Source organism: Falco cherrug, chromosome 9 (assembly GCF_023634085.1).
Source record: "Falco cherrug isolate bFalChe1 chromosome 9, bFalChe1.pri, whole genome shotgun sequence".
Lineage (NCBI taxonomy): Eukaryota > Metazoa > Chordata > Aves > Falconiformes > Falconidae > Falco > Falco cherrug.
The window spans coordinates 28,174,113-28,197,419 of NC_073705.1; the positions used below are offsets into that span (position 1 = coordinate 28,174,113).

General features: G+C 40.4%; 1 protein-coding gene across 8 annotated transcripts in view; it reads left to right on the top strand.

Moving 5' to 3' along the window:
* The window catches only part of BTRC (beta-transducin repeat containing E3 ubiquitin protein ligase), a 119,852-nt gene that overhangs the window by 75,190 nt on the left and 21,355 nt on the right, over positions 1-23,307 (top strand). For all 8 annotated transcript variants that reach the window (XM_055720128.1, XM_055720126.1, XM_055720131.1 and 5 more), the window contains 2 exons: positions 17,308-17,539; positions 22,169-22,355. In XM_055720128.1, the coding sequence (XP_055576103.1) occupies positions 17,308-17,539; positions 22,169-22,355 (419 nt within the window). The remainder of the gene's footprint in view (positions 1-17,307; positions 17,540-22,168; positions 22,356-23,307) is intronic.

Consider the following 23,307-nt stretch of genomic DNA (forward strand, 5'->3'; position numbering starts at 1 on the left):
CAGACCGTGTTCAAGTAACAAAAGTTCCTGAAGCATTTCCCCTGTGATGGCCCCAATCAGAGTGCTAGACTCCATGGTTCCTATCACGTGCACTTCCTAGAATATACATGCTTTGTCCAGCACACCAAAAGCCTTCCTGAATATTGTTCGTGAAGCCAAAACTAAGTCTCTTTCTACTATGTGTTAGAATTTTCCTACTTCTAGATAAACTCTCTATATTTTACTTATTCCAGTTATCAAATTCTGTCTTTGGTCTTTAAGGGCTAGCAACATCTCTACTAGCTGTTGACAGAACGTCAGCAATATTTTCTTTAAAATCTCTCCCCTCCCCCCCCGCCCCAGGTTAAACTGGGTCACATTTTTCAGACGAAATTTAACTCAGAAGATGTTTTTGTGTGTTTGAAAAAGTAATTGTAAGTATATATCTGAAGGTTTTGTGTGGTTTTTCCAGCTGTATAATCAGTATTACTATTCCCCAGAAATACTTCCTTGCTTGAAAATTACAGTAGGATCTTTTTATAGGTGAAACACTTTGAAAGTTGGAAGATTCAGAAGTTTTCACTTGACTTTAATTGTACCCTTTTCATACATAGTATGAGTCAACATGTGATACATGGTAACTTTGTTTCTCAAGTAATGAAACATGGTATCTGATCTGTAAAATGTAAGTACCTTAAATTTTTTTTAATAATATAAAAACACAAGGAGAACATTTATTTAAAGACAAATAATTTTGTAAGTTTACCTATTAAGGTTTTAATAGCTAAACAGTTATTTATGAACTATTACAGAATGTGATTTGTCTTTAAAGATACTATAAAACCTTAGCTGTACTAATGAAATCAATAGATATATTAAAGTACTAGTCCCTAAAATACATCTTGTAGTTCCTACAAAGGTAAGGTTAGAGAAATGTGAATTTATAGGTTGCATAGATAAGTTACCAGCTGGGAAATGCAAGGAGCGCTGTTGAATCTGCAGTCTCATCTCCTACAATAATGTTTAATAGACTAAAACAGTTCTCATTGAGAACTTGATGTCTTACCCTCAGTTTACTTCCAAATATCTAATTGTCTTTACTTTCATTTCTGACCATTTGTCACCATAGCAACTTCTTTGGATCAAGTACTAACACTTAGAATCCCTTCTAAATATGAAAGACTAGATCAACAGGCTTCAGATCCTGTTGTCAGGTGGAGACACATGTACTTTCAGAGTTTCCTGATACTGAACTACGGAACTCTTCATTTTATGTGGGGACCTCAAGTGATTCAACATAAACAGTCTGTGTGGAGGTCAGACACTTGCTTCCATCATTCTGGCTCTTGAAGTAGGTCACTGTTGACTGGCAGGACAAGTTTTGATCCTGCTGGTCATAAGAATTGATTTGGAGCCGTACTGGGCTGCAGCTGGTGCCTGTCTTGAGTTTTTGGTCTTCACAGTCCCAAGAATGGCAGATATCCATTACAACCTATACCCAGATAACTGGTCAGTTAAAGGTAGATGCTAGCAGAAGACAGCAACAATGTTGAAATCGGCTATCTTTTCTTCTAATTATGGAGACAGTAGACAATTGGCCCTGGAGACGCTTGAGTTCATAGTTGCAACAGCTGACTGCCCAGCAGGTCACAGCCTAATCTTCCCAGTCAGTGGTAAGTGACTTCAAGGTAACTTTTCCAGCCAAAATATCTCCATATCAGGGACTCTGAGGTCACTTAGACTCTAACGTTACTAACATCCAGACATCTCGTGAATTAACAGCTTAGAGATTTTCCAGAGATTCTATGAGAGTTTACCTGGAGGCAGTGAAGGTATGAAAAGAGATTATCTGTTCGCGTGTATTACGTTTGTTACAATTACATCAGAGTCTGTGAGAGGTATGGTGTTGAACCAACTACAGACACAGTGAATATATCGTCATGGCAGCCTGAAGCTACCTATGAACCTGCTGGAGCTGAGATAGATGGGTAAAACCATACCAGAAGAGTGTTTCTTGTGTCATGTGCAACTCAGCAGTTCACCTAGTGGAAAGGTGTAGGTTGTACATTTCATAAATTGTGTGTGTGCTCAAGCTCATTGGACACATGCCAGGCTGAAAATTGATGGCTCTTTTTGTGGGTGAAGGAGTCGCTCATCATTCGTGATAGAGGAATGAAGCCCTACCTTTGTGTATTTAACAGAGTGGAACCTACAGTCCATCAATGTTCTCTACTCATTGAAAGTCAGTTTGCTCAGTTACCAGTCAACAAGTTTGCATCTGTGCCTTCTCAGGTATACTCTGAGCTATGGGTGACAAATGTTCTCTTGCAGAACAGGATATTGACTGGTCTGTGTCGTTCTACCTTCTGGGACCTTGCAGGTCACTGGTTCCAGCCTCTTGTCTTGCAGACAACTACTTTGTCCCTTTAGTGAACTTACTGAGTTCCATTTTACAACCAGTTAAAACTTGGTCTGAGGTCTATTTTCCATTCTGTTTACATCAGATGATGATTTCAGAACCCAATTGTTCTCACGACTGGAAATCCTCTCTTGAGTTTCCAAGCCAGCTTGTTCATGGAGGGATTGTACCACTGGTTCTTTGGCTTGTTTATTTATTTTGTTTTAATAGTTGTTCTTCCTGTTCTGGTGTTTATCCCCGTGTATTTTTAGAAACCAGTCATACCCTCTTTATTTTATTACGATAATTGAATGGTCCTTGGGGAGTGGCTTAATTTAAGAAATGAGGAAAGAGAAACAGTGAAGATGTTTGAGCATTTGTGGTTGAGGAGTTTGTTTTCTAGGAGGGATTTATTTATGTTTATTTTTCAGATTGCTGTCTCTTACACAGAAATTGTCAAATTGTTGTCCTAAACTGTACTGCAGCTATTAAGTCTCATATACATGTAAAGATCTAATTCTTCTGGCTGATGCAAAGCTTATGGCTTAACTGTCACATTAAAGCAGTTAAAACTGCGTTTCTTCTGAAAGGAGAAGGACGCTTGGGCAAATGACTGCATGTTCCTCCTCCTTATTGTCAGGTATCTTGGTCCCTTCATTCTTTTGGAATGTTGTTCTGCACTTTGCAGTACACAGTGAATACTACTGCTTGACTGGATTAGGTCTTACCAGTAGTCACTGCCACTAATTGGCAGATTTTAAGATTTTGAGTTTTCTTAGAGGGAACCTAGAATGGGAAATAACTCATGTTGTGCAGTAAAAGAATCTGTTCCATATTTTCCTTCATGTATATTTAACACAATCTGTAATTTACAAAAACAGATTGAATTAGTTTGCCTGTGGAAGCTCATATCTAAGATAACTTCAAGAAGGCAGGTAGTCCCTTGTTGCATGTGACTGACGGCTTTGTTGAGGCTGCAGCTTGGAGACAAATAGCAGTACTGACTGTATACGTTGCTGAACCGTATTGTAGAGAAAAATTAAAAATAAGCAATGAGGTAGTTGCCCTCACAGACCTGAAAATGGTATTCAAAATAGCTGCAATTACTTATTTTACCGTAATAGAATCTTCACAGGCAAGTAGTCCTTACCTGCTCAGCTCATAGAGTAGTTTGAAATTAGGGAATGAAGAAGGCACTGTATGGAGCCAGGCTGTTTGGGTCCTGTGTCCAACAGGCAAACGTGCTTCCATGATGCGCTGAATATGATAGGTTTGTCCTGATCGTGTGCATAGGTTCAGATTTAGCTGTCTTCTCCTATCCATAAAGTCTGAGATCCTCCTGAGGCTTGTCAGCACAAAATTAAACCCTTCTAACAAGTGACCACAAACTGAGGATTTAGTTAAAATACATGACGATTAAAATATTTCACCATTGTTTGTTCTGACCCCACTTCTGTCAATTTAAACAGTAGCTTGTGTGCTTAGACTAACATTCATTTAGAAGAAAATAAAAGTGAAAAATACTTAAGTTAACAACTATACTACAAAAAAATTAGATTGTTAATTAAGTAAGACTTGTAATTTCTCAGCAAAGAAAGCCCTCTTTCTGACAAATAAACCTTCCTTATAAGTCTTTGATTGTAGGTAATAAAAATGTTGCTTAATTAATGCCACTTATGTGCATGTGTTGTTTTCGTTCAAGTCACTGGATTTTGCAGAATTGGTTGAACTACAGAGTTGAATCAGGTTGTTCTCCTGCCATGTTAATTTAGATAGTCAGCCATGTTCTGGATCATAATTTGTAATCCTGGACAGTTCAGAGGTGGAGTGTAATGCTGGGAGTATTTTTAGATTTCATGTAGAAGTTTGTAGATTATTAGGCATTGCGGTCAATTAATTCATTGTTTGAGACCTCAGGTTTTAAACTGGTTCAGGTCATAAGTGAAGGTAAGTTTGGAATTTAATAATCTGTGGAGAGAATTAGCTGCAGTTCTTAGAGAACACAAGCAGCATAACAAAATGAGCAATTTTTGAAAAATCTTAGATAGTTGGAGGGATGGAATTGAAAGTCAAGATTGGATGTCCAGACAGGTCCCTTGAATACTGCATGCTCTCAACTTGCAAAGCCAGAGGGCAGGTGTATCTGCTTTTTGAAGAACTTACCTTTTGTTGAAGAACCTGGTATTCAGTTGCTACAAAGAATGAACGATGCAATAGCAAAGGCTTGAATGATACAATAGCAAAGGCTTGTGAAGCCCAGAACATTTTTTTTAAAAAGAGGTTCAGATTTTGCTTGTAATAAATGAAGTACATTCAACATCAGACAACTACAACTTAGCTTCAGTCAAAATCTAAATTCCTTTTCTCTCCAAAAGCCTGGGAAGTGTAGAAGAGCTTTGACTATAAGGTTAGAAACAGAGTCACTTAGGTTGGAAGAGACCTTAGGATGTCCAACCTTTTGCTCAGAGCAGGGTCAATGTTGAATTCATGATTGCTGGTTAACCTCTGCTGCTAGGTACCTGCTTCTCTCGGGTTTTACTTACACAGAACGTCTGTTTACAGAGTCTTCCACTGCACCAGAAGTGAAGCCAAGACTTGAAGTATGTTTGCATGATAAAGGCTACATTTGGCACTAGCTACTGCCTCCCTTGATCTCCTATGGTAGCACAAAGGATCTCATTAAGTTACACAGTCCAGAAATAACAAAGGCACAAGAGCAGTGGTTGCAAACTGTTTCCTAAACGAAGATGAGAGATACGCTGCTTCTGGTATACAGAAGTGATCAGAAATCTCAGAATTTTCAGCACTTGGGTATGTGTGTGTGGGGAAGTGCTGCTGATGCCGTGTCTTACTGCAGTTCAGTCAGTACAACGTCTCTCTTACCTGTCTCTGGTTCGGATGCAAGCCAGGGTGATGTGAAGGTGCAGGCAAGAACAGGTGGGCTGCAGGGTCAGCCCAGAGAGGCATGCAGCTGAGGGCTGCCAGCATCACTAACCGATCCACAACTGCAGAGGTCTCGCTTTCACTTCAGATGTCCTTTGGCTGTTGCTGGACAGGTCAGGTATCGGACTGTAATCCTCTCCTGCCACATGCGAGAGGTGTGGGGAGAAAGAAATTACTGCCAGTGCTTTTCTCCAGGTCCTCTTAAGGGGATAAAAGGAAGGACTTTGTATGCCATCAGTACCGTGGGAGGGAAGGTCTGTGTTTCAGGATTTGGGTGCAGCAGCAGGACTGTGTACGGAGTTCGGGCTCAGAATGTCAAGGACAGCTGTCAGCTGGGACTGAGGGACACCGGCGGGCGATGCTGGGAAGTTTTTGTCAGGTGCTTCTGTCATCTACTTGGGTCTAGTTACTTCTGGTCTTTCTTACTGGACTTGTCATAGACGTAAAAACGTAGCTGTGGATAGCCTAACACATCCTATTGTATTTCCTCATCTGTCACATACTGACATTAACATTGCAAACTTCTAAACCCAAGCAATGTTCAGAAGTCCCCTGGTGGTTACATGTTGAAATTGATTCGATGTGTAAAGGAACTGAACTGAAGCACACCCTCCCTAGGGCACTTACCTTCAGGGGTGTGTGAGTTGTTTCCATGTTTGTATTGATTGTAGGAGTGGTACCTGGATGCGGTGTCTCAGTCTGAGAAAACTCAAGGTGGGATTTTTTCTTAACACACTCAACTTTTGATTCTGCTTTGAAAGGCTGCTGAAACAATTAGTACAGCTGCATTTTTTCTAATTGGTGAAGTCGAGGCCATGCCTTTTTAATGAGTCTGTTTTGTTTCATTTTTAAGTCACAAATTTGTTCACTGGCACTTGAGGGGAAGTTTGCACTTGTGTAGAGCGTGGTGCAATGTCACCTGGTAGCATTGCCTTCACCAAACACCTTTCATGCAGAGGCCTCCAAAGATGTTCTCAGCATTGAGCTGTGTTTTGTCGCTTACATTGAGCTGTGTTAAGTCTGTTAGGATACATCTGTTTAACTGATAGACTCATGAAATGGAGTGACTTGCCTATGGCAGTGCAAGAAGGCAGTGGGAGAGTTAGAAGTAAAACTCAAAGGACTTGTCTCCCATTTTCCTTTCTCATATTTACATTGTACTGCCAGCTTTCAGTTTATCAAGAATTAATAAATAATAACCTATGATTGAAAAGGGCTGACACTGTTTCTGTTACGAGATGTTTCTCTGTCTTCAGCGTTGTGCAGAACTCAGCAGAGTTACACCTTTTGAGTTTTACTTAAGTGGCGTTACTCAATATTTGATGGTAAAATAGAAACACGTAATTCACAACTGCAGGCGGCCTGTCAGCTGCTTTGGGATGTTTGTCAGCTGCAAGGGAGGGTGAGATGGCAAGACTTCTTTATGCTGTGAAAACTGAAAATTTTCAACAACTTTTTCATTTTGTTTCTTGCTACATTTCACGTTGTACACACAGATGACATGATAATCCTTCAGCTGGTCCTAAATTACATTTTAAAATAGAGATCAGTTAATTATAGCAATCTGAGTATTTTTATTCAGTTATAGAGTGAATTTCTCCTGACACTTGGTTCTCCTGAATTTCAGATAGACTAGTGGATGTATTCTTAATTATTCATGTGACAGCAAGAAGTAAATCAAATAAAAATTACGGACAACCCTACCCAAGACTGCTTTGGATGAGACCAGATAGTCACAGCTTAGCATCTATGGCTCTTCTGTTTCGAGAGTGCTAGAGGGAGCTCTAACCCCTTGATCAAAGGAACAGGCTATGAATGGTGCATCTGTTCGTTTGGTCTGTGGTAGGAAACATTGAATTCTCTTAATGTTTAATTTTGTTTTGTATCAGAGGTTGCGTATTTTTTTTCCAGGCATGATCCCATATTGTTCTTCTTAGATGAGAAGATGCAAATAGTGTGGTTTTGAGTATACTAACACTAGACTTGATACAGGCTATTGTGAGCTGACTGAAAATAAAGGAAACAAGTGAGAGGTATTGCAGAGGTGTTTATTATTAAATAGCATGCAATGTTAAAGTCTAATATTCCCTTCCTTTCACAAAGGAGGACAATTTTCGCATTAGAAGACCTACTGATATTTAAAAGAGAATATATTTTAAACTGTTGTAAGGAGAAGCTACTTTACTCAGCATGTAATTTGTTCTTAGATGTTTAGCCAATTATAGTAGAAATTAAAGAAAGGGTTGGTTTTTGTTAGATAGATTTACAATGGGATGCATCAGTGCATGAGGATTGAAGAAATTTCTCACGTTGTATGCTCCACACTGATAACATTCTTGATATGACAGGAAAGTAACTCTCAGAAGTGGGATGAAAAGAAGAAAGGAAAACTTACCCTGTATTTACAGAAAGGGAAATGCAGGTAGATTGATGCTATTTTCACTGTTTATTAGTCTCATTAAAAGGAATAGTAGAATCATACCTTATAGTGAAAGAATATTATGTGGAAAATGCAGTATGTTGAAGGACCTGTTCTGCCACAATTTACTGGGGTTTTTATGTTGCTTATATTTAAACAATTCCAGTTTGAGTCTACCATAGGGAGTAGAACACTGGAAGGCTCCCTCCTTCTTTTAGTTGGAGGGTTTTTTTCTGGAAGATTACTGGTGGCTAAGCACTGAGTCAGGGAGGAATCCCTATTGTGATAGTCTGTGACTTGGGCTTCTGAATTGTGCAGTTTGAGTATCAGCTGATAGGGACAAAGTCTGCTTAGCTGTGAAACTGAATATGCCTTCCTGAAGTGCTGTTATGGTCAGAGCTGATCACTTGTTGTGAAGGGTGCAAGTTCTTGCCTTCTGTCATATATCTTATCAACTTACCACTTATCACTTATCAACATCACTTACCAACAGTGTTTGGCCTAACCCAACCTAATGAAATTTCTGAAGATACAGAGTTCATTAGAGAATGTCCTTAGCTTGTATTTTTGGAGTCTGTTGCTCAGGTCATGAATCTCTTGCCAGATGCCAGTGGAAAGAATGGACGAACACAATCTTTAAGTCATAGAAAATTTTAAGTTAGAATGGGACTTCTGGAGATCTGCAATCCAGCTGCCTGTTCAAACGAGGATTACTTCCACAACCAGCTCATTTTGCTCGGAACTTTGTCCAATTGTATTTTGAAAATCTCCCTCTTAGTGACCTGGATTTTGCTTGCTACAGCTTGTGCCTGTTGTCCCTCTTCCTGTTGTGATGCTTTTCTGAGAAGACTCTGTCTCACTTTCCTCTGTAACACCCCTTTAGGTAGTGGAAGGCTAGTGGAGAGCCCCCAGTCTTCTCCAGGCCAAATGCATACAGCTCCCCTAGCAATCCTAGCGGTCCTCCGTGGGAATCAGCCCAGTTTGCCACCAAGGTAGTGTTTGACTGCCAGGTTAGCAGAACAGCTCATCTCGAGAAGACAGTGCTCATTAGTGAGTGAGACTTACGGGATAATCTTCTAGAGGTTAAAGGAGGCTACAAGGCAAAATCTGTCAAGATTTTGGCTGCAGCCCACTGACCAGCTTTGACCTGACACTGTGCAGGAGTATTTAATAAACTTTTCCTCTCACAGCTGCCTCTGTGGTATCCGCTAACAGCAGTAGTATTGGTATCAGCCAGTGTGAGCTGCTGAGTTGTCCTCTTCTAGATCTAGCTGTACTGGTGGAAAAGAATACCACTCAGCCTTCATCTGGCTGCTGCAGGTTGCTGCCCTCCAGGATCTGTCAGCAAAACTGTAAACCCGCTTTCAGTTAAGATGAGGTGTTTTAGCGTAGACAGTTTAAATAGCAGGTCTTTGCTAACAAGCTTATTTTGACTGAAACAGGTTAGGGAGTGCTCATGTAGCCAACTCTGCCAGCAGATCTAAGGAGTACATTTGCAGTGGGAGCAAAGCATGTACGTGATTCTTGCGGTTCTTCAGAATGCTGCTGCATTTTTGCTTGTTGCGTCTCTCCAGTACACCTGGAAATATGTTGAACTCCTGCAGCTGGGAAATGGTGTATGATCTCCAGCATGTGTCTTCATGACCTCCAGTTCTGAATTGATCGCTTTGCCTTTGCCAGGTAGTTTGGTGTGCTTGTGCCTTCTTTGATGTTGGTGGCAAAATGCATCTCCAAGGAGGAAACATATGGAAAATAATACTGGGTAAACTATCTTGGAGGGCTTGTGTTTCTTGATGAAAAAACTTTACATATATAGAATCACAGTGTTTTGAAAATCACAGTAGTTTATTGAAAGCAGCTAACAAGTCTTTTGGGTCATTCTTCCCTTCTACTTAGGTGTTGTTCCCTGTAATATAGTTTTCACTGTTCAGCCATGTTTTGGATCACTCAAGTCCACCTACCTGTTCCTGGGTGCTTTTCTCTCTGAATTAAGGGAGTACTTGGAGCAAAAAGAAAATCAACAATAACACCTGTAAAGAGTAACTTCAGTCACGCAGTAGATCATGCTTGGGCGTTTTAAAAACAGAAGCAACTGTTCCAGAAAACTATGAAACTGCTGCTTAGAGCATACCTTGTGCCTTTGCCTGCTATAAATGAGCCCTTTGCTGCTATTGGCCATTACCCGATGACTTTAGTAGGCTGGTTCTCCAAGTGATAATGTGCATAGTCCTTCTCCATTAACAGTAATAACATGTAATGGTCCCAGCAGTTCAACTCTGGTTCTGGTAGCCATACCAAGGAAGAAAGCATATCCTTTGGTGACTTCCACTGGAAGTGATTTATTGTTACTGGAGGATCTGCTCGGAAATTTGTGTATGATCACTTTACAGCTAATAAAAGGTGTGCTCTGAAATCTGGCTCTTTAAGAGTGATGGCGTCTGCCCTCCCCCCCGTATGTCTAGATAGGCATTTGGTCAGGGATCGTAGTTTGGGAAAGTAACATATGCCAGTGCTGTGCTGATGCAAGCAGATTTCTCATCACTGCTTGTTATTTGCAAAGACAACTTGGAGATAAGGGAGGAGGAGGAGAGGGACTCCCAGTTCACATCCACTGCTGGCATCAGAGAAATTTTATTTTGGAGGCTTTTGCCGATACTTAAAATCTAGATGGGAGACCTATATCAAAGGAAAGTTTACAGTAAGAGCTACAAGATTCCAGACAATTAAACTTTATTAGTCTGTCTGAAACATTAAGTATTAGCTTAAAAGAATAGTTTTTTAATCTCCTCTCCCTGTTGCTGTTTACTGTGTAGCAGTGTGGGAGGGGAGCATCTTCTCCAGCAAAGGTATTACTGCTGCTCTTTGTGTAGCTGCTGTGCAGGTGCCCATGGCTCAGCCCTGGCTCCCCAGTCCCTGGTGAGACTCCGCACATTACTTCTCTGGTGTCTGCAGCTTTCTGTGTCCCTAAACCAAACCAGCCTTCTCCCTTTCTTCTGTGTCTGAGGTAATATCCTTAGCCACTTGCCCTCCAGGCTGTCACCATAGTACTTAGAATGGTACCTCTGAAAACTATTGGCCCTCCAGGATTTCAGAAAGTGCAGCAGGTTGGGCTGCTGTGTCCAGCATAATTCCACTGATCTTTCATCTAGATGTATCCTTTCTTATCAAAGTTTTTCTGCAGGTGATTAGAAGCCAAATGTGGACAAGCAGCTAAAAGCCCCAGACAGTCAAAATTCCAGGAGACTGTTAATTTCAGATTGAGCGTGTGTTTTGAATTTTCTCTTGAAAATAAATAGTAAAGATGCTGTGGTTTCTTTCATGGTGCTTTCTTTTTGACTCTCAGATGTGATTGATGATCATCTGCTTCTGGGTTACATTCGTTTTTCAGAATGTTTCAGTGAGCTTTCCAGCGTGGAAACTAATTCAGTACTGAGCGAGTAAGTCCATATATGTGCTAAACCCATGGTTAACCTCACAGAGACTGTTATGTGAGATGGAGGCGGACAGAAATGGGTAGATTCTAAACTGAGCTTTTAAAATAAAAGTAAATGGAGTGAGTTGTTTAATGACCTAGCATTGTAGCCTTGCTGTCAAGTCAAACACTGGAAAAACAGGTTCATCCTGCAAATGAGAAAAATGAGGAGCTGACTACCCTACTCATGTGTTTCAGGTGCTAGGCTCAGGAGATCCTGCTCTTCATGATGAAACACCCCCTTGCCACCCCCCAGTTCTCAAAGCAAAGGATATCTTTAATAGGAAGCTGCCAGTAACGAGCTGCAAAGGACTTATTTCCTCTTTACTTAGCCTTGGCAGTCTGGGAATCCGTTCTGCAGCATTTGGTAATTACAAGCCTAAAAAAGAGGAAGCACAGCCATAGAAATTGAACCTGTATCCTCTTAATTACGCTGCTGCTGCCTTTAGGCCATGCAGACAACACCCTTTCAATAGGAATCTCAAATAACTAGCTCTGCCCTTTAGCATGGAGGCCTGGCATACATTCTCAGCTCTGTTTCACCATTTTTGTTAACATTGCTGCATTGGAGTGGTATTGAGTGGTTGATACTGCATCATGGGCTGTAGCAGTTTCATGGCCACACAAGTAGCTTTGGAAAAGCCAACCATGCTGAGGTTCTCTGGCTAAGAGCAGCTTTACAGGCATCAGACCGAGTCATCTTGTTGCCACATTGGTACTTTCTTAATCCCTCTACTTTTCCCACACAGCTTCTAACATGTTCCAAAATTCCTGAGCTTTGTGCTGCTGCTGAAACTAGTTTCATGTCTGGATTCACTGTTGTGTTTATTCTTAGTGTGATTAATCTTGAAGAATATTCAAGATACAGAGACAAATGTGGCTTTGCTTTCATTGTGAAGTTCCCATCTTGCCCCTACTCTGGACACCTCCATGGTTCCTTTCTTTGTCATCCCATTGCTTGTTTTTTTCCCCCAGTGTCTTTTATCTTGTGAGTAAAGTTTGAACAGTACGCAGAAAGTTAACTGCCTGGAGTCTTTTAAATATAAGTAACACGCACCCAGTAATAAGCTGTCGGTTGTTTTTTTGCTGCCTGCAAAGAAACATAAACACAGCGCTCATTTCTGGCAGGTTTTTACTGTCAGAGTTTCTCCTATTATATTTATCTTACAATTTGCCAGGGGGTGAAGTTATTAAGTTTTAGCAGCAGCCATCGATCAAGTTCACAAGTTAACACGATAAAGGCTCTGTGCCGCTCCGATCCGGGAAAATGATGATCCTCACTCGGTAATTAACTAAATGAGAAAGTTAAATCTTACTTGAGAGCTGGGAGAGATGAAAGAGAGGTGTTTGTCAGTTTCTCAGTGGAAATTAGAAGCAGTTTTCTGCAATTCCCTAAGCTGCTGCTCTGTCATATTTTACATAAGCACTGGGAAAACGTCTTGTAATTAGTGCTGTCATGAAGGATTTTTTTTGCTGAAGGATGTTGGAATAATTCATTAGATTATCAAGAAAGGCTTGTGTCCTGAAATGATTAGCACAGTGAAATTTAAACCATTAACGATAACAAGTTTAGAGCTTGCTGCAGTGCAGAGGCACCCGGGGTATGTCTGTGCCTATTTCAATCATTTCTTATAATTAAACATTATGTCCTCTTTTTTCCTCCCCTTCACTAAGACCCATCCAAAATTCCTGTTAAGGTGGCTCTGTCTAGATCAGTGACTCAACTACAACTGGTGGCACAAGCAGTTGGAGGTGAAATGCTGTTGTTGCAGATAAGCAGTAGGAGACGTCTCTCTGTGTAAGAGCCTGAAGTCCCAGTGAGTCTGTGAAGGAGGAAAGAAGCTCAGTATGACCTGCTGGTGCTGCAAGATTGAAGGGAAGTCCCTTCCTTTTGTCTAGAGAAAAACTGAGAAATTTGCAGTGGTGGTCTAAGCTCTAAGTCTTTTCAGAGCTTCAGCATGAAGATGTCTTGAAGGTTCAGAAGGTCCCAAACCTTGCTGGGATCATTTAAGCCATTCTCAGTATTCTGGGAGACAGGTTCTCTTTTCCTTTGACTTCAAGAGATGTCTTCTTACCATAAGAAACATACAACCTGAATTCATCCACCCTGTAGGAAGTGCCTTAACAAAGTCCTCTGCAATGATTAGAGGACATGGTGGTTTTTTTTAAAAGTATGTAGAAGCTGTGACCACTCACATGGTTGGGGAAACACTATACCTGTGCTAGAATCAGAAAACTGTGCTTGTGTTTGTTTTTTCTGTGCTTTATGAGGCTCCTTGGTCCCCTGTACTGAACAAAACCAAAAGTAGCCTTTGTTGTTATATATAGGTTACAGCTCTTATATACCATGGCTGTTTTGTTTTACATGCAGAGCAGTAGATTTATCCAGGCTTTATTTATCTGCGTTGAAATATTGCACCTTCCTATAGTTGCAAGCCATTATTTAGATTAAAGTCCTTTCATATATTAGTCCTCTTCTACTTCACTGGGCATACAAATGTGCTTTGTGTTAAATGTAGCCATTTGGAGAAATGGTCTTGTAATTATGGTCTGCAGTGGAGCATAGTACGTAGATCCCTGAGCTAGTACCAACCTGAGGCACTCAATCCCCTGGGTTTCCTGGCACAGCTTACTCGCTCAGGCACGCTGTTGTAGGAGAACACCTCTACTGTTCCTGCAGATGAGTAGCTGTGCCTAGAGCCAGCTGGGGCACCTCTCAGCCCTTGCTTACAGGGGGTTGTCAAAAGGGAGTCAGAAAAGCTTTATCTGTGCTGAGTTAGTAGTTTGCTCTGTTATACCCAAACTTCCTCCCAGGTGATGGGCTACCAGTGCTTATATCTTCTTTGCCATTTTTGGAGGTGAAACTTATAAAAAGCATGACTGTATACAGTGAATTTGGATGGATATTTATCCTAGCACTGTGGATGGCGTGTGGGACAGTTTTTTTCTTTTTCACGTGAGGCCTGGTTGTTGTACGAGGATAGGGAAGAGGCTGTAGATGGTGGTGAGCCCTAGGAAATAGTTGCTTTTACTGTTCTGAGGTGGTTTGTCGTGAACTTGAGGCAGTTGATCAGAATGGTTGAGTCATCAGGGTTTCTCAGGAAGCCAAATCAATTCTCTTACTGATAGTAACTGCCCTCCCCCCGGTGCTTTAATAATACAGATTCTTAATGTTGTTGTTTTGGTGTTGCTTTTTTTTTTTTTTAATAAGAGGTCTTTTTCACTGAACTTCCAGTGGATTTTCAGGAATCTTCAGATTGAAATTCTGGAATTGTATTCTAAACTGCATAGCTGCAGGTGTTCTGGCAGAGGCATGTGAGTATGTATAGTGATTTGGGAGCCCTGTGAGTTTGCCTGTCTCTACTCTGCAGAACTGACGGGTTTGTGGCTTGCCCTGTCCTCCTGGTCCCCTGCTTATGTAGACCACAGGACCTGCTGGGCACACCATAGCTACCTCTGGGCTTGTCCTCACTCCTTTTGGTGGGAAGATAGAGCAGGCAAGGGTGCATACCAGGTCTCAAGTTGACATTGTCAGAATGCAGCTAAAGTAATGCGTGAACCTGAGAAATAGTGTTCCCCTGCCTGCTAATCCGGACATAAACACTGTAACATGTATAGTGCTTTTCTTAGCAGAACCACTATATAAACCTGGAGTTTGACTTCTAGAGCTCTTAGAAGTGTTGGTCAATGGACTCTGTAATTTACTTACAATTCCCACCCAAGAGGCCTGTATTCACTTGGGATCCAGGCAGAATGGGTTGTTTTATCCCATCTAAGCCATCTATCTGTAGGCACATAAGCTGTAACTTGATTTTGCAGATGTTGCAACTTCTGTTTGATACCCCAAACCGATGTTTTAGAGGTAATGGGGAGCTGAAGGCTGCTGGGAGAAGGGTGCTCAGGAGTCAAGGAAAAGCCAGAACGTGGTACCACCCCATGAAAGGAGTTGCCCCTTTTGTGGTCTTTGCACATCAGCTGTCTGCCCCACTCCAGCTCAGCACGAGTCAGATTTCATGGTCTCTCAAATTAAAAGGCAGAGGTATAGGTTTTCAAAAAATGCTTTGTAGAGACAGCCTGTTGTGAGATGCACAGCAAAGAAATGAGAAATGAAATGAGTTCAAGCTTGTAGAATACAGCATCTCTCTGCTGTCTTAATCCAGCATTTTTACAGGGGTGTCTGTTTTGTAGGCAGCTTAACTGCAGCAAAAATGACCGGAATCCCTTAAGACCAATGTTCAGTACAGTCCATTCGTAATAATTTTTTGCCAGGCTGTTGCCTGCTGTGGATGTTGCTAGGAAAAGTCCAGCCTTTCACACATAGGACTTCATGCCCACAGTCCCTTTAGAGATTTCTGTATCTAAAAAGTTGGCCCAAGAGAGAGTATTTCTTTTCGGCTGCCCAGCACTGGTTCTGTGACCCCCTTGCAGTCAGTGCTGTCAATGTGATGACTAGTGAAAGTGTAGCTCAGCCATAGCCCTTGTCTTGCGTGATCTTACTGACCACAGAAATTCGCAGGGAGGAGTGGGGATAAAAGTAAAGTTGAAAACACTGAGCTGCAGAAATGAGCACCGAAGGTGTGATCTCCATGTTCTGATGAACTCTCAAAAGTCAAACCGTAATTCAGAAATAGAAGAAAGTGCTTGTTAAAAATCACAGCTAATTACTGGCTTTTTCTACCAGAGGAAAGTCTGTGCAGCTCTGCTGGAAATGCTGAAAAGAATATTTAGGTGGATTTTCTCTAGAAAATGAAATGTACATAGTGACTAGTTGGGTAGATTTTAAAATCATAAGATTTTTGGGGTTCCAAAGTCAGGATTGCTGTCAGGGTTGGAGGAGTATTGAAGTACAGGAATTATTTACTCCTGAGAAATTCCTGCATTCCAAACCCAGTTTTGGTAACTAGATTTTGTGGTCTCTAAATAACCCACTCTTTTGGCACTTCCTGAAAAAAGTCTTTTGTGGTTTTCCTTTTCCTGTAAAATCAGTTAATTCATGCATTTCTTTTAGATAATTAGATATCTTTGCAGAGAGATTTAGGTACTACTTCACCCCTTACCCCTTAAAGTTAATAAAGTCTCCTGGTGAGGTTGATGCCTGGAATTATCATCATAGAACGTAAATATAGCATCCCTCCATCAATGTTCTATATATTCTGATATCTGTAATTTGGTTTGAATGATTTTATAAGTTTTAGAAAACCTCTAAATGTATTTTGTAAATAAAAAGGATGTAATAATTATTGAATGTTATTATGCTATTGTCTGGTGTTAAACCATTGGAATGAAAGAGAGATAGTCACGTGTTTTCAGCATTTAATAGAAACTGTTTGACCAGTATAGGAAAAAATAATTTCCCACAGAGTTAATTTTACTTGGACTAAAGATATCCTTGCAATGCAAAATGTGCACTTTTCTTCCTGTTAAATCATTTAGAAAACAGAAATTTTATCTTGCTATCAAGTAGTAAATTGAAATGTCAATGTTTTGCTTTTCCTTGAAACTTTTCTTTGAGCTGAGTCTTTCTGACAAGATATTAACAGTGCTCAGAAAGTTGAAAATCTTTTCTGTGAAAGAAGTATGTACCAAATATCAGGGTGTGTTTTAGCTGGCTTTGCTCTCAAGGTATGATTTTATACTCAGAAAAAGTACTATCAATTTTTTTCTCATCCATTTCATGCATTCCCTATGAATTTTAACAGCAGTCCATTCTTTAGCAATAAAACCAGAATACAAATGCTGTTTTCTATCGGTGCATGGAAGTAACTGGTAACTGTAGACTAGGAATACAAATGAATTTTACTGTGTGCACAATGTAAATAAAATTGTGTTTGTTAAATTGCCACTCAGGGTTTCCCATTGAACCAGAGTCCTTTGTGTACAGCTTTGGCATGAGCCAGTGCATTGTCCTGCAGGGGTTACAGCTCGCGGTGCCAGTGCTCCAATTGACAGCACCAAATGCGATATGTGGTCTCAGCCAACTTTACGTATCAGAGTGCTTTTTTCCTTCTATTTTCTTCCCCCTAAAAAAATTGTACAACCACTTCAGCTTCTTTTCACATATGTGATCTGGGATGTTTTTCTCCTTCCTGTTTACAGACAAAACTTGCCAATGGCACTTCCAGTATGATTGTGCCCAAGCAAAGGAAACTGTCTGCAAGCTATGAGAAGGAGAAGGAACTCTGCGTCAAGTATTTTGAACAGTGGTCTGAGTCTGACCAGGTGGAGTTTGTGGAGCACCTCATCTCCCAGATGTGTCACTACCAGCACGGACATATAAACTCATACCTCAAACCTATGTTACAGCGGGACTTCATCACTGCACTGCCAGGTATTTCTGCAGGCAGAAGGAGCTTGCTTCTCCATCTTGTCTTTCAGAAAACTATTCCACTCTGGCCTACCCTGCTGGAGAGGTCTCTTCTTAGGGTCAGTTTGCAAAAACAGCTAATAGCTTTTGAATGGAATGCTCTATACTGGTGTGAAACGTGGCAATGTTTTACTTTGTATTCCTACCGTCTCTCAAGGCATGATCTACTACCATCATGGTTTGGCTAGGAGTAAGTGATAGCTCCTATACGTATTGTAAGTCTAGTCATTGCAAGCCACAGGGCAGGTAGTTGTACCCATAATGACTCATAAATAACAAAAGTTTTTAAAATTAAAATTACTGCTCTTTCTGGTTGCTCAGCTGAGGTTTTGCTTTTTTTTTTTTTTTTTTTTTTTTTTGGTGTCTGTCTTTCCTAGTAAAATACCTTCCTGAAGTCATTGCTTTGATTATGTGTTTATTGCTAATATGAGAGAATGGAGGACATAAGATGAAAGGATGGAAAAAGGATGGAAATTGCTTTTTTTTGCACCTCTGTAGCGCTTTCCATTGAAAATATTATCCCAGCTGTTCTCAGTTGTGGCACTGGGTGTATCTCACCGAATGCACACATAGTGTACGTGCAGTTTTATATTGGCCCTGTCTTATAGATGAGAAGACTGAGACAGTGGGAGATAACATATATACAGTAGTAGAGTTTCAGAACCAGACAGAAGTTCCTGGCTCTTTGGTCTTTTTTTCAAACTATTAGATTATACCACTGTAGATAGATAGACAAATAACTAATAGATTAGCATTCCCATGGCATAGGTCCTTAGTTTGAGATGGACCTGAGCAAGAAGTACTACAGGTGTGGTATTCAAACAGCTAGTTGAAGAGAGGACTTTCTTGCCAAAGGCATATTCTGTGAGTACCTTCGGAGAACTGCTGAATTTGTTCAATCAGTCATTTGATCATTCTTCAGAAAGGATTTCTCAACATGAAATTTAAGTTTCTAGGATTAAAAGACAGTAAAAAGCATGTTTAATAGTGAATTTTGCGAAGCATAAAGGCACTGCAGGAGTTTTGCTATGAAGTTAAATACATAGACTTACTGGATTTTTAAGGTCATAATCAAATGGCTGTTGTGGCATTAAAAAAAAATCTTAGTTATGCTAAGTACCTGCTTTTATGTTAGTTTTTAGTAGTCCAATGACAATAATCTTGTGTACTTAGAGCAGCATTATAACTTGTGGAGCTGTTCTGTTTCAGAAAAACAGAGAGGGTATTTTGAAAGTGCACTGGTTCCCCCACTTTTAAAGTGGTAGTATGCGTATAGTTGCATACACAATTTTTCCAGGTCTTTCTCCACAAAATTCCATCAAAGCAAGCAAGCCCATCTTGTCTGCACTTCCTTAATTTCATCCTACAAGCCTTTTTCTGAAATTTTTGGGCAAATGTTATAATATTTGCAGAGCCATTCAAAGTTTCCTAGCCATACCTTATTTGTTAGTGGTCTTTTCACACTTAGCAAGGAAGCAGCTAATTTTACTGTCTCAGAATGCAGAACAGATAGAAATCGGGCAGCTAATACGTGAGTATTTGAATAGTTGTGGGAACTGTGTGCTTAAATAATGTATCTGCATCAATTTGCATATTTGCAAAGTGTTAATGTCCTAGTGAATATAGCTCTAGAGGAGAAAATTAATGGCAAGGAATTAGACTGGTGCAGACTCTGCAGTCTGTGCAGGATGTCCTGAGTATAGGTAGGTTTCTAATGAGGGGAATGGGAAACGGGAAGGTAAGGAACTGCCTAGGAAAGAGTGATCAACCTAAAATTTTAAATTGTCACATAAATAAAAACCCCTAAACTCGTTGAGTGTTTTTTTAGCTTTCTGAAATTCTCAAGTGTTCAGTATTCTGATTTCACTTTTATTCTTTCATTCTTTCATGCTCTTCCCCCTTGAGTGAATAAAACAATAAAGCTACTTCAAAATCATGAGGCATCTTATCTCTGTCCTCCTAGCACTGTCCCCAAGAATGGCCAGAATTAAAGGTAGTTTTAAATTATGGGCATGTTTTACTAATGTAGACTAAAATTGGCTCAGATTATTTTCCCAGTACTTTGAACAGAATTGAGGTTGTTTGAAAAATACAGCTTAACTGTGTACTTAATGAACTTTGTTCTGTTTCTGAAAAATAAGGTCTCTGCTTAGCATTTCCAAGCTGTTTAACATTTTTTATGAGGAAAGTCATTTTTGTAAGGGTTTCATGTGTGAAATAACTGCAGCATGCTTGTTGGTATGGAGGACTGAAGGGCTAATCATGTTTCACACGGATTTAGCAAAAACTTTTGTGAGCAGAGATTTCTCTTCTTCAAGGAAGTGATGCTTTGTTAGGTGTAAGTACAAGTTAGGTATAAGTTGTGGTGTTCCTAAGAAACAAAATAATAAAGTTGAGTTTGCAGCCAGGCCAGAATAGCTCTACCCATCCACTTATTGTAAGTGTGAGGACAAGAGGCCAAAACATTAGTATTCCTTCTTTGCGAAGGGTCTAGGATCAATATCAAAGGATAACTTACAGTCATGGAAGTAGTTACAACACCTCATTGCAGCAAGATCTAAAGTGCAACTACTGATGAATCACAAAGGGCAGGTGGGTCAGAGGCAGACTTGTGGGTGAAGATTACTGTGCCCAGTTTATGCAGTGTACCCCTGCTTCTGAAAGCCAGTGATTGTTCCCTGTATAAAATAATTTATTGCTGTGATGCTGCTGACATAAAGCCACCAGTATGGGTAATACACAGGCAGGCATTTGTAAATGTCCTGGGGGGTCTGCAGATGTCTGTGGGCTCATTGGAAGCGACACAGATAAAGAAAGCAAATATGCTATTTCCACCTAGTAGAGAGAGCTTAGGGCTGCAGGTGTCAGGGTGGGGAAACAGGGGGGATATGATGGCCATTTCTGCCCTACCAAATCGTGGAATTCCTGCAAATTCCAGCTCACATTCACTAAAACATTGTATCTCCTTTTCCATGAATTGCTGTATAGTCAATCTAAATTTACAAACACTTTTTTTTTTAAAGAAGTTTATATAGTGGCTGTATATATCTTTTCAGATTAAATACATAATAAAGGCTGTTGATGCTTTTATTTTGCAGGTTGACATGTAATTTTGCATCTATAAAGATAAGAAATGTCAGACCTCTTTCTGCACTCTCTGGTTGTGCATGGTATCATTCACATGCTTTTTTCGTGTATGAATGGAAGCATAAAACGCTGGGCAGAATGTCTCACCTAAAGTGTATTATACATTTAGGATGTTTGAAAGGACTGAGAAGAGGCATGCTGAATTTTCTCATTTTTATGCATTGGGAGATAATTTTGACATCTTTTGGTTAACGAAAACAAAGGTTGGACCTTTAATGTCTCATGAACGCTAATCAGAATCAGCTGACTGCACCCAGTTTGGGTTTGCAGAAGTTCAGACATGTGACTATAAAAATGCACTGGCTGCTTTTTCTTTCGCTGTCACAAGCCAGGCCTGGTCTTTGAGGCTGCTGTTTTAAAAGCAAGAAAAGACGTATTTAACTCTGTCCCAGATGTGAACCAGAGGGAAAATGCATGTAATGCCAATCTGCCATGCTTCCTTTTTGGTTGGTCTGAATGTTATGCTTGAGGGATGATGGGGTCTAAACCACAACTCTCACAAAGCCTGTGAAATGTGACCTGTGAAGTGAGATAATCTCTTGATGGTGCACCTCACTCGTGAATTAAACAGCCTCCAAGAGAAGTTGTATTTATGAAACATCTTATTTAAAAGGCATCTTATTTTTCTGAAGTCTTGCTGGTGATTTGAGTGGGTAAGGGTGCATTTTTACTGAATACATCCATCCAGTTAACATAGTGTAACCTTCCCCGGCCCCCAGCTACACAGATGTTAGATCAGGCTGCTTGGTGCTAACCAGGCAGTTGCGTTACATTTTGCTCCAGCCATGTTGAAATAGCCAGTTCTGGTATTCACACTGAAAGATATTTGCAAATTATGGCATTTTGGTGCATATTTTCCCTCCACCCACTAAAATAAATGAAACTAGCAAACCTGCTTCGCTTTCTCCTTACACAGCCTCTCCTTCCCTCTCGACTTCCTTGTGCATCTGCATATCTTTCCCTCCCCCATGTCTAAAGGTACCACTACCCTTCAGGGCACACATTGGGAATATATATTTTTTTCTTCATTACGTTTAAAAGCTACTGCTTTAGCAAAAACAGCTTTTGAGCCGTTGGAACATGAGAACAGCTGTAGCAGTGAGATGAGAAATGGTCCTAATATAGAGAGATTTTGGGGGCTGCGTTGCTGAGTTGGAAATGCCATCCATAGAATATCCCCCTAGTGCTAAAACCCATCGAAATAGATTGGAATGACTTCTTGGATTCTTTATTATTTTTAATGACTTGTTGTGTTATATCCAAAGGAAGTTGGAGAACACTGTTCACTCCTGAACTTAGCTGCAAATGCTCTTCTGTGCATTTGGTCCAGCTCTGCATGCAGAAGAGATAGAAAGATAGGGTATCTTTGTACTAGCAAGGGGAGTTGTTTTAAACTCTGTGTCTCCCCCCCAAAAAAAAAATCTTTCTTTTTTTCTTCTCCCCCAGCTCGGGGATTGGATCACATTGCTGAGAACATTCTGTCATACCTGGATGCCAAATCGTTGTGTGCTGCTGAGCTGGTGTGCAAGGAGTGGTACCGGGTGACGTCGGATGGTATGCTGTGGAAGAAGCTCATCGAGAGAATGGTCAGGACAGACTCCCTGTGGAGGGGGTTGTCAGAGAGGAGAGGATGGTGAGGAAACTGCATCTTCACCTCTTTTGACCCCATTCAGGACAGTAGGTGCTGAGTGTTTCAAACCATCAAATGTGGGTTATTTAGCTGCCTGAAACATCATGTTGGTTCCTAGCCTGACAGTTGCTTAAATCAAAATTTGGGTGTTGGGGAGTTAGGGCATCATCTGGCTGTGCAGGCAATGTGGGGGCTTTTTCCTCACCTTCTTCATTTGATCATGTTCTTTTCCCACTGTGACAAGTGAGATATACAGACTGAGATTTTTATGCCCAGCTGTCATTCGGTTCAAATTAAGAAGCTATGTACACCCCAGGGGAACACTAAACTGGTCAGCAGTTCAGAACAGAAGAGCTTTTTTAGGGGTGGCAGTGGGGCAGCATGTGCTATGAATTAGTTGTTTCCTGATAGGTCTGTTTGTTTTCCTCAGCAGATTTTCACTATTAGATATCTGTTTAATTTTCAAACTGGAAGCTGAGGGTAGGTACCATGGAGAATAGGGGACTTTGGAAATGCAGATAGATTAGTTAATAATCATCTGGAATAGCCTTACTACAATGTGGGTCTCACTCAAGTTTGAAGCTGCTCTGTTAACATTTCATTAGAACTTTCCCTCTCAGGGGTACGTCCTTTAATACATAATTTTCTTTTCCATGGGTGTCCCTAGGATGTTGGCAGAAAGGAAGCTGGGTATGAATATTTCATAAACAAGATAAAAGTGACAGCTCAGGCATTTTGGTTGCTATTAAAAAGAAAAAGATACAGAGTTGCAAACAAAGACTCCTGTTTTATGGTTAATTTTGTTTTACTTGCCTTTACTTCCGGAGACAAACTGTATATCAGGATTATGAAACATCCTTTAAAAATAGATACTGTTTTGATCTGCTTCCAATAGTGTAATGTTTAGAAAGAGTATAAAATAAACACAAGCGTGGCATTGGTAACTTTTGTATTC